At 34.8% G+C, this 15855-nt stretch overlaps 1 protein-coding gene across 1 annotated transcript; it reads right to left on the bottom strand.

Moving 5' to 3' along the window:
* Positions 1–3242: 3242 nt before the first annotated feature.
* On the bottom strand, positions 3243–7671 carry cmtr2 (cap methyltransferase 2). Its single transcript, XM_073837199.1, has 2 exons — positions 7608–7671; positions 3243–5885 (listed from the first exon to the last, which is right to left on the bottom strand). The coding sequence occupies exon 2, from the start codon at positions 5844–5846 to the stop codon at positions 3618–3620; it is 2229 nt and encodes a 742-aa protein (XP_073693300.1). The 5' UTR covers positions 5847–5885; positions 7608–7671; the 3' UTR covers positions 3243–3617.
* Between the last annotated feature and the right edge of the window lie 8184 nt (positions 7672–15855).

Raw genomic sequence — 15855 nt, 5'->3', positions numbered from 1 at the left:
TGGCGGAAATGGGCCCATTTCTGCCAAATAAGAAAAAAAATAATTCCTTATAAAGTCGAAATTATGACATACTTAAGTCATAATTACAAGACAAAAAATCTAAATAATGACTTACTAAAATTAAATTGTGACTTTAAAAGTCGTAATTACGAGATAAATTCGAAATTATAACTTATAAAGTTGATATTATGACTTTAAAAGTCAAAATTATGCCATAATTACAAGATAAAAAGTCAAAATTATGACTTAAAAGGTTGAAATGATGAGATAAAAAGTTGGAATTAGGTCTAAGTATAGACCTATATATATATTAATAAACTGTATAGGTTTGGTTTTTTTCTTTTTTATTAATTTTACTGTTATAATTTAAACTTTTTATCTCATAATTTTAAGTTTATAAGTCATATTTTCTATTTTTTAAGACATAATTTTGACTCAAATTATAATTTCAAATTTTTATCTCATAATTAATTAAAGGCATGAATTTTTTTCTTAATTGGCAGAAATGGGCTTCCATAGTAGAATGATTCTACTTAGTCAAATGTATAAAAGCCCATTTTCGCCACTGAATAAAAAATAAAAAGAAGGTAATTTACTTTTTTCCTCAGAATTTTGACATATAAACTAGCAATTCTGACTTTTTTCTCAGAATTGCGTAATAGGCCTAAACTTGCGGTTGCGAGTTATAAAGTCAGTATTACTTAATATAAACTCGCAATTGCGAGGAAAATTTTTAAAATTCAAATTGCGAGTTTATAATTTATAATTCTGTCTTTATAACTCATAACTGCGAGTTTATATCTCACAATTGTAATAAAAAAGTCAGAATTGCGAGATATGAACTTTTGCATAGAAATTGCAAGAAAAACATCAAAATTGTAAGATAAAATCTTGCAGTTACCTTTCTTAATCCTGCAAATCTGACTTTATTTCTTGCAAATGTGTTACATCATGCAATCTTAAAAAAAAAGTCAAAATTGTGAGTTTATATCTGACAATTCTGACTTTATAACTCTTGAGTTTAAATCTCACAATTCTGAGAAAAAAAAACTATGAGTGTGAAATGTTGCAAATAACTTTTTAATTTTATAAAAAGGAATTTTTTAAGTCATAATTTGACTGTAAGACAGTCTTTAGTTGTGATGTATTTTTTTATCATAAGTTGTTGTGGCACAAAAAAATTATGTTTAGAATCTTTGTGAATTTAAGATTCTAAAAAAAAGACTTTTCAAGATTATCTAATTTCAACCTGCTGTCTTTCATTATTTGTTTTGTATGTATTGTTTTAGATGTAAACTGGATGAAACGGCTCAATGTGGATAGTGTTGGATGTGAATACCGTTTGGGAGATTAGTGAAAAGCTGCAGATGAGATGCACATGCGAGTACAGAAATCTCACTCTTGCTGTGTAGAAATGCATCCACGCAGAAATAATCACAGTTGATAAGAACGGAGTCACTCACATCCAACAAATGAGAAAACAACATAATGCCAGCGTGGGCGTGATAATAGGACTTCAACTGAAGCATTTGTCAGATATGTGCAGAAACATTTACCTTCATGAGACGTAAGACGGTGCCTCGTCACATTTGTAGACATTTCCATAAACGCATTCCTGGTAAGAAAAAATGGCCATTGGTTGTTCTCTGTCCTTTGTTGGATCACTCAGTCGGAATCACATCTGTCAACATAAAAAATGTACTCAGATAACTCATAGCCCTTGGCTCAGACTTGACTGTTATTTGTCAAAACCTTTTTTGACACTGGTGAACACTAGTCACATTATTTATTATTTATTAGGGAAAAAGAGGAAACCAAACTTTACCAAACAAAAACTTTGTTGTTTAGATTAATAGTTTTTTTTAGGGGGAAACTAGTAAAGGGTATACATTTTTTCACTCCACGTTTTTTTTACCTACTATGAATAACCACCATGATTTTTAACATATTTTTATGCAGTTCATCCAACACTCTTAAAAAATGGTTCCAAAAGGGTGTTTTTAAAGTGATGCCATAGAAGAACCATTTTTGGTTCCCCAAAGAACCTTTCAATGAACAGTTCCTAAAAGAATAATTTTGAAGAACATTTTAAAAATCTAAAGAAACTTTTTCGACTATAAAGAACCTTTTCTGTATTTGAAAGGTTCCATGGATGTTCAAGGTAAAGAACATTTATTTTTAAGAGTGAACTTCAAAAATCAATCAATCAATAAGTCAATCATTCTATAGCAAATGGTCCCAAATTCTAAAAATAAAATTGACATTTTGGTCTTTTTTACTTGGAGGATATTTGGGTCAGTATAGATTTTTACCTGCCAACATTTTCACTAGCCCCACTGCATTGAACATTCCGTTTTTACATTTTGCAATGCATTTTTATATTTTATATAAATACTTGTATTTTTCATTAAATGTTTTTTTTTTTTTTTTTTACAAAACATTTTGTTCATTACAATTATTTTTTTCACTGCAAACAGAAAACATGCAACTAACTATAATTGCTGAGAAAACAAAAAGAAGAAAAGAGTTATATTATAGATTTCAGCTATGTACCTAAACACACTTTTGTTGGAAAACAATGCTGTATAATGCAAAAGATTAACTGGTTTTCAGTTTTCAACACAGTCGTAATGAATACAGCCACACACAACTGTCAAATGTGACCCTGCACCACAAAACCAGTCTTAAGTCGCTGGGGTATATTTGCAGCAATAGCCACAAATACATTGGGGTCAAAATTATTGATTTTTCTTTTATGACAAAAATCATTAGGATATTAAGTAAAGATTACGTTCCACTAAGCTATTTTGTAGATTTCCTGCTGTAAATATATTAAAACTATATTTTTCATTAGTAATATGCATTGCTAAGAACTTCATTTGGACAACTTTAAAGGTGATTTTCTCAATATTTTGATTTTTTTGTGCACCCTCAGATTTTAGATTTTCAAATAGTTGTATCTTGGCCAAATATTGTTCTATCCTAACAAACCATACATCAATGGAAAACTGATTTATTCATAATGTAAAAATCTCAATTTAAAAAAAAAATTGTCCCTTATGACTGGTTTTGTGGTCCAGGGTCAAAAAAGGCTATAATGTACTTCACAATATATACCAGACACTATGTGCATATAGTTCAAATTTTACCTCAAAATCTTTTTGAGGTAAAAGTATGTGACAGTTTCTGTCACATACTTATAATAACAACAACTGGATGTTTTCATGAAAACACATCATATGTGCATTAAAGAAGAGGTTTTAATAAATGAGCCAGGACAGAAAAATTGATAAAGGCAACACATCATATCAAGTACTAAAGAAAAAATAGGTAATGAAACATAAATATTAAAATAAACATTCTGAACTGCACATACCATTACATAAATATATTTTAAAAAAAAAAAACCTTACAGTCATATGCAGCATATTCAAGGTTAAAGAAAGATATTATCCATAGTATAAATATATAAAACTAAGGAATTCTGTTCCAGTATATCCTACAAACTGAGGCTACAGCTTCACTTAAATTAAACCGAGGCATGATTATACCCAAATGTAGTCTAACTAAAAAGTTATTCTAGAGAATATAGGCATACATGGGTTGCATTATGTGCACTATTCAACCTGCATGAGCACATGTAGCTGCTGTTGAATGACAGCAGTATTGAAGGAAGACAGGAAGCGAGGTAATTCCCCTCTGAGAAGTTCCTCCAAAGGTACAAACTGCAGAATCTGCCTCCCCAGCTCAAGTTTAACCTTTTTCATCTTCTCCAACACCTCCCGGAGAAAGTCCAGCAGCCGCGGTAGTGCTGCTGGCGGAGAGAACCCTATACACACGAGAGCAGCAGGAGGCCAACCAGATGAGCAACGGAATGTGATGTAACGAAAACACAGGTGCAGTGTGAAAACCAGGCCGGAGGTGAAGCGTGTCAAGACAGAACATAAGGGAATCACCAGGGTTGATCCCTGATGCTGTTTCTGGAGAGCCAAAAGGACAGTGTTCAGAAGCTCGAATTGATAGTCTGGTTGTCCGTCGTGCAAGATGGCATCCTGTACCTCACAACAGGAGGGTCCTTGCACAAACTCCGGCTGCAATTTAACGCCTACAAGCATGGCGCCACACCAAGACTGGCTTCCCAGTACCAAACAAGATGTCACATCAGGATGGCTGCAAATCTCAGATAAGATGCCTACAGGGGAGTCAATGCTGCAGGAGCTGCATGCTGGCAAAGCTCTTTCAGGATGATTCACTGCTTTGACCCTCAGGTTCTCTTCCAGAGCTTCATTCAGGAAGTCTAGCATTTCTTGATCACAGAAGGTGGAACTGCAGACTTTCGGGAGGGCAGCTCCCTCAAGGGCATACCAGGCTCCCAAGTCGCACTCATCCAACGGGCCACTAAGTACATTTTCACATCCTTCTGTGCCAGCACAATGCCTCTCTACGAACGGCCCATAATTTCCTTGAGCAAGGCGCTGCTTCCATCCCTGGAGTTCCATTTCCTTGCGCTGATTGAAAGAGCCCATTTGCTTTCGTTCACAGAGTTTAACCCATCTGGCCATGCCGCCACGGCAAACCCAGCTTTTCCGAGGGAGGTAGTGAACATTGAAACGCTTCGTATAAAACTCTGCAGCATATTCCCTGAGCTGCTCCAATCGCCTGCGCTGTTCTACGCTCATGCATGTGAAAAGCTTAAGGTTCTCCTGGATTGTGTTAACTTGCAATGCATGGAAAAAAGTGCATATCTCTTCGTGCTGACTTAGAAATGAGTCTGGAATGCAGCGACGGGGAAAGAGCGCCGCTGTGGATGCCAAGTCTGGTCCATAATTACGGATTAACTTTGAGAGCAATGGCCGAATTTGTTCTTTGGCCTGATAGTCCAAGCACACTATATACAGTTCTGAATTTCCAGACTTGCTGGTGCCCGGTTTGAAGATGTTCACGGAACGAAAGCAGCATGCAAGGAGATACAGCAGACAGACAGATGAGTGCTCAAACAGTGTGAACATCTTCAGGACAAATGAGCCTCCGCTTCCTAGCAGCAGAAGTGCACAAACAGCTTCGCAATATTGTAGAGGAGCAACTAATCTCTCCTGTTCCCCTGGGTCCCCCTGACAGTCAAAGCTTCCATCTGCTGTAACCAAATCAACACTGCGCATGTTGCTCACAAATCTCGGCAGCTCCAGCAGATGCTTCTGAAGCATTATGTCACCTGTGTTGTCGGATCCAAAGAACCACCAAGGCAGAGTGTGTGCGATGAGTCTGTCATCTGTAATAGTGCAACTGCGTCCGTTGGCTTCATAATATGGATTTAGAGTGTTCGCAATCCAGTTCCAGTCGCAATGCAGGCCACTTGTCTTGAGGAAGTGATTTAGAGCGGATATGAAGGCACCAGGGGCTTCACAAAGGTGTATGGAGTTCAACTCGCCACTCTTTAACGCACTGTCAGGCAGAAGTTTAAAACTCCCTAGGATTTCATAGAACTTGGCCCAGGCCTGGGTGCACAGCTCTGCGTTGGTTGTGGAGCGAAGGTGGGCCATAACAGAGCCTGCTCGGTTGGTGAAACAAGTATGCTGGTGCCATACTGAGAGGTCTTTATCGCTGAGTTGATTCTTCACCTCATTTAGTGATTGTTTCAGAGCTTGCAACCGTGGGTGACTCACTTGAGGATCACAGAGCACCACATTCGGGTCAGGCAATGTCCATTCTCCTCCAGCAGGGGGAATGTAACTTTTGACCTTGTTGAAGAGCTGGTGAATCTCTGCACGTATTTCCTCGTTGCAAGATTCAAAGGCATCTGATTTTTCTGCTGCAGTTCTTTTTCTCACTCCCCGGCCCCGGTTCATCCTTCAAAACTGTGTTTGGTGACATCAATCACTCAAAAACTGTAAAAGACAATCAATCACGAGTTTCATGAGCACTGTTATGTGGCACAATATGAATAGTTTAAAAAGAAAACCCCAAAATTTTAATTTTGTCAAGATTTACTCACTCTTATGTGGTTTCAAATCTGTATGAATTTCATCTGCAGAACCCTTTTTTTTTTTCAATGTAAGGAATGTAAAAAAAAAACACTAAAATATTTCTCAAAATATCTTCTACTTACCACAGAATGTCAGTCATACAGGGTTGGAATGACATGAGGCTGAGTAAATGACAGATTTTGATTAACTATCCCTTTAATTTTAATAGCAAGTATTTTAGTTAGTAGTTTCTATATTAACAATACTAAGCCATATTTGCTTTACCATGACAGTAAGTCTCACAAATGCAATTTCGTATGCATGCTCACATAATTTATTTATATATGCATGTGTCAGTGCAAAACCCACAGGCAAAGGGTCAAACTGCATATCATGGTTCATCAGAATTATGCGAGATTCACTGAATAATTGTTACATACCATGCTAGTTCTTTTAAAAGAAAAAAGAGCTTCTAACACTAGCATTCTCTATTCTTTTTCTATTCCATCTACTTGTTTTCTTTTTATTTATTAAAAAAATCACTCTCTAACTAGTATTCTCTATTCTTTTGACTTGTTTTACTTTCATTTTAAAAGATACACTTGACCCTCTAACACTTGCACTTTCTATTTCTATTCTGTCTTGTTTTATTTATTTTTTTAATTTAAAAAAAGCCCTTGCTATGTGTACTCTTTTGTTGGTTTCAATTGCTTCTATTGTCCTAATTTGTAAGTCGCTTTACACAAAAAGCGTCTGCAAAATTACTAAATGTAAATATCTATGTATGACAGTTTATGTAATTTTGGGTTACAATTTACGTGTAAATTAAAAGCTATAGGTCCTGTAACTAGTCAGCATTTCTAAACTTGTGTCACCTTTTTAAAACATATTTTTTGCCCTCACTAGTTAATTTGAATGGCCCTACAGTGTTACAAATGTATCTTAACATTAAATACAACAAATATATAATGTAGTCTCTTAACTAATATTAAATCACAAAAGCTGCATGCACAACAACTACAAATAACTCGCAAAAGTCGTTTTAAAATAGTTTTACACGGAGTATTGTCTGTCACAATGTATTACATGACATTCAATTACTTAAGGAAGTTGACAACTACCCATTTTCTTCCAGTGATTTAGTTTTCTGCGTTCAGAGAATGTTATGATTTGCTCTGTGCTTTTACAGACCACAAAACGCATGACACATTATAAAACATTTGCTAAAAAACCCCAGTGTGTTTACATTTTTTTAAGGATTACGCTTGTTCTTGACATGGATGTTGTTAAACTCAGTCTGGCTAGCTAGCAAACAAGCTAACGTGGCTACATATCTTAAAAATGTAAATATAAGCTTCGTTCAACTATTATAGTTTTTGACTCTAGATGTTTATGCTATATATTAATCGCTGCATTTTCTACATCAAATGAATCTCCGACCGAGCTGACAGATGAACACCAGCATTGCTATGGGAGTGTTGTGGCTAGTTCGGGGAAGATTTGAAGTAAAATACGACGTGTCGATTACAGTCTGATAAATTGAACTGGACCACTAAAAACGAACTACATAGAATTATTTTCTTTGAGTTAAAATTGTCCATTACTTCAATACTAACAGAATGAGATCTGCTTGTGCTTACCAACCTCAGTACGTTTTCTCGCTGCCTTGTGCATGGCTCAGTGTTTCGTAGCTACACCCGCTTACATGCTCGGTTGTGACAGGAGGGGGAGTGACTTTCACCAAGAGACGCTTTGCATTTCATTTCATGTGAATGCTAAATTGAGATGTTGAAATTAAATTACTAATGCTCTTTAATAGGCTTTGTTCTGACATGTTCCTTATTATACCTCCTCTCCCCTTTTCTCTCTCTCTCCGTATAACGACTATAGTGAGAAATGACATAACAATAACATAGCTGACTGATCTCATCTATCTACTGGTTTTCTAATGCATACTAATTCGCTCTCTTACCACATTTTTAGCACAGCTCACACACATACACGTACATTTATGGGGACATTCCATAGGGGTAATGGTTTTTATACTGTACTATAACTATATTTTCTATCCCTTACCTTAACCCTACCCCTAAATCCACTCCTTACACAAAACTTTCTGCATTTTCAGATTTTCAAAAAACTTCCTTCTGTATGAAATATAGCTTGGTTCCTCATAGAGACCTAAAAATGTCCCCACAAGGTCAATATGTACTGATTTTATCATCATTGTGGGGACATTTGGTTCCCATAATGTTGGGAATACCAGACACACACTGTACTGAAAGCAAAATGCATGTTCTTCATATACCCATATGACTATATTATGCACATACATTTATTTTGTTTGTCCATTATTTTACGTATCATTTTATCATATTAATAATGTGCTTTATATAATGTTCAAAAGCAATCATTTTAAAGACATTAGGGTATTGTTAACCTGAAATTAAATTCTGTCTTTATTTGCTCACCTTTATGTTGTTTCAAACAAGATATTTTGAAGATTGTGCATAACCAAACCGTTTTTGGCCCCCGCTGACTTCCATAGTATTACTCGTATACTGTGATAGGGGTATCTTCCATCCATTCCATATCCATTTTCAAACAAAAAAACGGAAAACGAAAAAAAAAACGGATCATTTTTTAATTTATCATTTTTTGCCTTATTCAGATATATACTTAAAACTGTTTTTCTATTTTGCAAAAAATGATTTTTTTCTAAATAAAAGATTTTAGAATATTGGCCTAAAAATGGGACCGTGGTCCGTGTGGGTAGGTTTTATTCATTTGATTTTCAATTTGAAACGAAATAAGCAGAAATAAGAAAACGGCTCCTTTATTCGTTTTTTCATTTGTTTAGAAAACGAAAAAAAAAAACAGATTTTGGCTCGATTTTTCGTTTTTTTGGTTCACGGGTAGAAAACGGATAAACGACTTCAAAATTCGTTTTTCACATGTGTGCGGTCACGAGACGCTCCTTTACGCCGATTGGTCAATCAAACCTGGACCGGTGACGCCAACCATTGTTCGTGCAACAAAATAAAAGACCATTATTTATTTATTTTCATTCTTTTGTAGTCTTTAAAACAACAAACATTCAAGTGCAATAACATAAATTACATCAAAATATAATATAATATAACAAAATATTATAATAATGAAATTGGTAAAGCATTTTCCAATTTCTTTGCTGTCTGCAGTACCCAGACAGCACAAAGAAGAACAGATCAATGTTCAGTCAAGTGTAAATGCACAGCAGGCAGAACTTTTCTTTTAGACATTATGCTCAGTTTTGGACAAGCGATGATAAGTGCAAATACTGTAACGCAAATCGGCTGAAGGTACCGAGGGTACTGTATAGCCTATCATAGCCATGGGAACGTTTCATTTCGCCAGGATTTAAGTTAGTATAAGTGTGCACAGCCTTGATGCTTAAGTAAAATGTTGATATCAGCTAGATAAAAAATAACGCTTTAAAAAAAGTCGCTTTTCACGGTGTTCGGCCATTTAACGATTAAATTACTTGCCCACCGCCCCACCATCGTTTTTTATTGAATTATTATATAGAAATATTTTTTATATTAATAATATCAAGGTAGTTCAGCGGGACAACAGACAATCGTCTGCTTCATATACATCATGAGCAACAGCGCACTGATCCAGCGAGATGACTGACAGGACCATAGCTGAGGCAGAAGCACGAGAGCACAAAGTGAACTTTTGTTAATTAAGAAAAAAATATAGGTGCCTGTAGGTACTATACATATACCGATATAGCCACAGGAATGTTTTATTTTGCTGAGATTTAAGTTAAATGTGCACAGATAATTAATGACAGTTAATTGGTCACCTGCTGGGTGGGCCCAGGGAAATAAAATATTAGACTAGAGTTTAAAAAATGTAAAAAAAAGAAGAAGAAAAAAACTTTAAACAAAAAAAAAAAATTCATTTTATACTGTATTATATATTTACACTGGATCACCAACTTAGTACATTTTTAATCTACAATAAAAAAATCTTACTTGACAAGCAAATGGAAGAAGCCAATAATGTGCTCACAAGATAACACTGTATAGAGCTATATATATGTTATCTATCTATCTATCTATCTATCTATCTATCTATCTATCTATCTATCTATCTATCTATCTATCTATCTATCTATCTTAATCGACGAGTCAATCATCTCGCTGAATCACTCTTCTCTTGCGCTGTTGTTCGTGCTGTATGAAGCGGACGATTGTTGTATAGACCATTTCAAGCGCTATTCGGCGGCTTAAGGAAGTGACGTCGTTGGTCCCAGGACGTTTCCGGTTAGTGGTCCAGCGCATTCAAAACAATGGCGAGAAGCGCTTTATGAACAGTGGGATTGCGGTCATATATATACAAACATCCTGCTTAAATGTCTAAATTAAAATTAGATCCTTGTAGTTCGGTGGTTGTGTGCTCCCTCTGGGGCGGTACTAACATTCTGAGACGTGTTTAACGGTAGATTTCCGCGAAACGTACCCGTGTTGCGGCAGTGAAGGAGAAGGCTGGATAACAACAAGCAACTCTAGGATATACAGCGCACATTTCGATTCAGGCAAGTAAATATCGTTTTTAATTAGTCAGTTTATTTGTATATCTTTACGTTAACTCTTCAAGTATGATGCCGTATAATTTAAAGTAGCATTTTGTCATTGTTTACATATGCATCTAGCTTTCGTGTGTAACGTTAATGAAAAAAGGCAAGTTTTTTTATTTCTGTTTTATTGCTAAGTGTTATGTGGGTTAAATTCATATTAGTCGTCTAGTTATTTTGTCAGTTGACAAATGCAGTGAGTAACATGAAAGTACGTGAATGTCGTATTGTGTAACAGCAGTAGTTTACAAAACGTAATGTTTATGGTAAATATTATTTTCCATCACATAAGCTTTGGTAATGTTAATTCCAAGATGTACTGACGTATTAAGCAATAATAGCATTATTTTTTTTTATATTGTGCATTAGATTAAATAATTGTTTTTCTACTTTTATCCTTATATAATGTAAACAAAATGTATACAGGTGATTTCTAATATCATTTGTTTCTTAGTCAAGGAAGCATTTTGATGTAAGCAGTTGTAAATATGCAGCAGGGTCACTAAATCTGACAATACAGTGTAATACTGAAATTTGTTAGCTCCCTGTAATTCCCATAGAATTGGTTAAATGTTATATACATTTTCATAATGATGGCTAATATCCTTTGTTTTGTTTTCTAGAAAGTATTCTAAACTGATGTAAACAGTTGCAGAAATACAGAGGGTCACCAAATCTGAGAAGGCAGTGTAAGGAGAGCCATCATCTGTAGACACCCAACGACAGCTGATCATCCTGCAGTGACAAACCACATCTGACCATATCAACACCCAGATGTGATTGAGAACTTGAGTGTAGTATTCAGTAATTTAGTGTAGTACTTAAAGCGACTGATGACAAGGCCGGATACAGACTGCTGCTTTTGACATTTGTTCCCCCTTTGTACTCCGTTTCAGTTGTTGTTGTTTCATTTGTTGAAGCATTTTATGTTCATACAAATATTTACATATCAATACATGTGCTGGAAATAAAAACAGTTGAAAGTGAGAGAATGCTTTTTGTTTATATACAGTACTGGTCAAAAGTTTGGACAAAGTATTTTTTTTATGTTTTTTAAATAAGTATTTTATGTTTATTAACATGATTAATTATTTAAATGATTTCTATTATAAAAAATGTCGTGCAAAGCTGAATTAGCATCAGCCTTTACATTACACCAGTATTCATTTTCACATGAATATATATATATATATATATATATATATATATATATATATATATATATAATTTGTGTGGGTGTGAACAGTAAATACGTGCATAAAAACATATATGAATGCTTTATGTGTGTTTGTGTGTGCATTTATTAATCTGCAGATATACAGGTTTATGTAAAACACGTTAGCCAGCATTGAATTGCGACGATCTTGTTTATTTGTGATCACATGATGACTCGGAGCATTCATACCCTCCACTTGCACTGTTCCACAGCAACAAACTTGACCAAACTAACGTTGAACACATGTTGAAATGAATTCAACACGTAATAATAGCATCGAGCGCTTAGTTTTAATAGCATACATTTAGCGTTGTTTGGAACGATATGTATTGTGAAAAGTAATGTACTAATGAAAACAAATATTTAAACAGAAATACAGACTGACCACGCAATGCAAGTAAATTAATCACGAACAACCTCCGGATATCTTGGGAACAAAACATGAAGTAAGTTGCACTGCTTGCTTCAGACTGATGACATCCATTGTACGAATAAATGTTCACAATATTTCCGTTCATGTGATATGCTTTTAGCAATCTCCCGTGTACACGCACGCAGCATCGATTAGTTAATGAGCAGCTTTTTTACCTTAACTAGCTTTTTCGCTAGATTTTAAAAGAATGTGTTCGTATTGACAGATCGGAGAAATAGCGCTACCGGAAATGTTTCAGGACCGGACATGCGCAGTAACGTTCCAACGCGCTTGTTATTGTTTACATCCTTGAAATGGTCTATAACTACATTGATATTATTTCTATAAAAATTATTTCTTTATAACATTTCTATAAAAATCGAAAGGTGGGGGGTGGACAGTTAATTCTGAATTCAATTTAATTCAAATTAATTCTGAATTAAATCGGTGGATGGCCGAACACCGTGAAACACAGACTTTGCAAGCTTTTTTTATCCAGCTAATAACACTTTACTTAAGCATCAAGGCTGTGCACACTTATACTAACTTAAATCCTGGCGAAATGAAACGTTCCTGTGGCTATGATGTACAGTACAATAAAAATTTAATTCTCCACCCTCGGTACCTTCAGTCGATTTGCATTACAGTATTTGCACTTACCATCGCTTGTCCAAAACTGAGCATAATGTCTAAAAGAAAAGTTATGACTGCTGGGCATTTACACTTGACTGAACATTGATCTGTTCTTCTTTGCGCTGTCTGGGTACAGATATAAACCATACAGCAAAATAAAACACGCGGGTGCAGATTAATAGCTATGAAATAAATATTTCTGTGAAATTAGTTAGGTTGAACAGAAGAAAGCCATCATTTTGTTGAAAAAAAAATATATATCATCTTATTTTTACATCTTACAATAAACAACGCGACACAAGCTTTCAATTATTTAAAAGCTTAAAATATTTTGTTTGAATAATTTGTAGTACACATATGTACATGTGATTTTCTTATTGCTTTTTCTATTTTATTATTTTTAAGTGTCTTATTTTTTTATATTTTGATGCAATTAATGTTATTGCACTTGTATGTTCGTTGTTTTAAAGACTGCAATTAGAATGAAAATAAAGAATGAAAATAAATAAATAATGGTCTTTTTTAAAATAATGGTCTTTTGTTTTGTTGAATGAACAATGGATGGCGTCACCGGTCCAGATTTGGTTGACCAATCGGCGTAAAGGGGCGTCTCGTGACCGCCCACATGTGGAAAACGAATTTTGAAGTCGTTTATCCGTTTTATACCCGTGAACCAAAAAAACGAAAAATCGAGCCAAAACCTTGTTTTTTTCGTTCTCTGAACAAATGAAAAAACGATAAAAGGAGCTGTTTTCTTATTACTGCTTATTTCGTTTCAAATTGAAAATGAAATGAATAAAACTTACACGGACCACCTACCCTGATTGATAGTCAATAGGGACCAATATTTTGGAAAAAAAAAAACATCTTGAAAGAAATCTCTCTTTTCCACAAATTTTGTATGTATGCAAATTGTATAATATCCAAGTGTGCGGTTAATTCTCATATTGTATTTTCAGAAAGTTTTGGAATATTTGTCCTTTCCCCATATTTGTCACTACTGAAACATATATAATATTTAATATGAAGGGTTATATTCGACCTATTAAGATTTTGCTTACATCTTCCTTGTAAATATATATTTTTTCTATTTTATTAAAACGTTTTCAGATGTAAATCAATAACAATTACAATTTTAACAATATTTCAAATATGATTTATGAGATTTGTTGTATTTTGAATCCAATTTTTCTTTGTAAAAGGCAAAAAGTTGATCATACCGATTTCAAACCTATAGGATTCATTAGTTTAAATATACATTGAACCAAACACTATCATAACATTTTAGTTGACAATTTAATATACTTTATTTCTGACTAAACTATCTATCTAAAAATCTTACTGACCTCAAATGTGTATACAGTAAATGTGATATGTTTGTATATAGATATAAGCATATAGGTTTATGCTTTATGAGTACAATGTACAATTTGCTATTGCATTAAATAGTGTGTGTATCTGTGATTTATTCCTTTGAATGTCTTACAAAAACCCCTTTCATATATAAAACAGGCTGCACTATTTGTTAAGCAAGATCTACTGTCCCTTCCTTTGATTTATAAAACAGCATGTCATACAACAAATTGAGTTTTAACCAACAAAATGTATTGAATTCAAATCATGTCACCCATAGAAAATGGGGGGAAAAATATTGCCAGTAAGCGATAGGAACGTGTGTGAGCGGAGATAAGAGCGATGCAGAGAAATTCCCCCTGGCTCAGCATATTAGAAGTATGCGGCCATATAACTGCCTGTGCAAGTGTGAATTTAAGGCACAGTAATCTGTCAGGGTCAGATCATTACTATGGAGATGACAAGCTGCTTGCATGAATGGAGCAGTTTATTGCCATGGTGACAGGCAGATTTTGACCCCTTTGCTCTTGCACAGAAAATGCCCAAGAAACAGAAAAAGGGTCACAGGAGAAAATCAGACCTATGTTTAGGGTGACAGTGAATGAAAAAACAATGAAAAAGAGTGAAAAAACCCAGGGGGTGCACCAAAACACTCTATATAGAAATGTAGATACTGTTCTCACGCCAACTAATTCTGAGACATCAGTGTCAAAAAGAGCAGCGTTCAGATGACCGGAATACAGCTGAGCTGATGTGTGGGTGCTGTCATGCATAAAAGTACACTACATGTGTGCTCAAGTGTATTCATTGACATAGAGGCACTTGTGCTTGCATGTGCGTTCAGCTGGCTCATATGGCTGTGCATTCATGTGTATGAGAGATGCGTTAAAGCGAGCACGCTTATGTTGAAATGATTTGATTAGAATGCAGAATGCTAAGAGACTGTTAAAAGACGAGAAAGATAATGGAAGAACATGCAATGGTTTCTTAATTGTAACATCTTATTGCTGTAATTGAAAAGTTGCTGGCTTCATCCGTGCAAAGAAAGCAAGCTGTGCGCTATCACCACTGTGCCTTTGAGAAAGGCATTTAACCCCAGGTTGCTCCAGGGGGATTTTCCCTGTAATAAATATACTGAAAGTCACTCTGGATTAAAGTGCATGGTAAATGACTGCTTACTTACTTATAGGGGTCTATACCTCCTTCACTTTAACATGGTGAGTCTCTAAGAGACTGTTTATGTGATGATCAGTGTTTTGTACTAGTAGGCGTTCAGATTAATACCCTGCATGTTCTGTAGGACTGTACCACTACTAAAATGATGATTGAGAGCATGTTGAGAAAAACTCTTTGCTGTAAACTGCAGCACCTCATAATGCCAAAGTCAGAAAGGTTGCTCCCTGTGGGCCTGACTTCACTTAGGGTCAACTGAATTTTTCAAACTGGTCAAACTGAACTAAATTTTTTATTAGCATCTTTATAATGTTGTGTTTTTGGCTTCATATTTTGCCCTTCTTTTTAAACTAAACTAAACTTAAAAAAAGTTTTGAAAGTGAAAAGCAAACTATCACCACAACCCAAAAAACACATTTAAAAAGCATTTACATATTCAAATGTTAAATGTTTACTAAGATCCTTCTATTATCTATTGAAA

This window comes from Garra rufa, chromosome 3 (assembly GCF_049309525.1).
Source record: "Garra rufa chromosome 3, GarRuf1.0, whole genome shotgun sequence".
In the NCBI taxonomy this organism is placed as follows: Eukaryota; Metazoa; Chordata; class Actinopteri; order Cypriniformes; family Cyprinidae; genus Garra; species Garra rufa.
Note: the sequence above shows the minus strand (reverse complement) of the source record. Positions and strands in the feature narration are given on the sequence as shown.

What these genes read in the sequence shown, in the direction of transcription:
- cmtr2 (XM_073837199.1), bottom strand. Translation starts at nt 5,846, where the DNA reads ATGAACCGGGGCCGGGGAGTGAGAAAAAGAACTGCAGCAGAAAAATCA.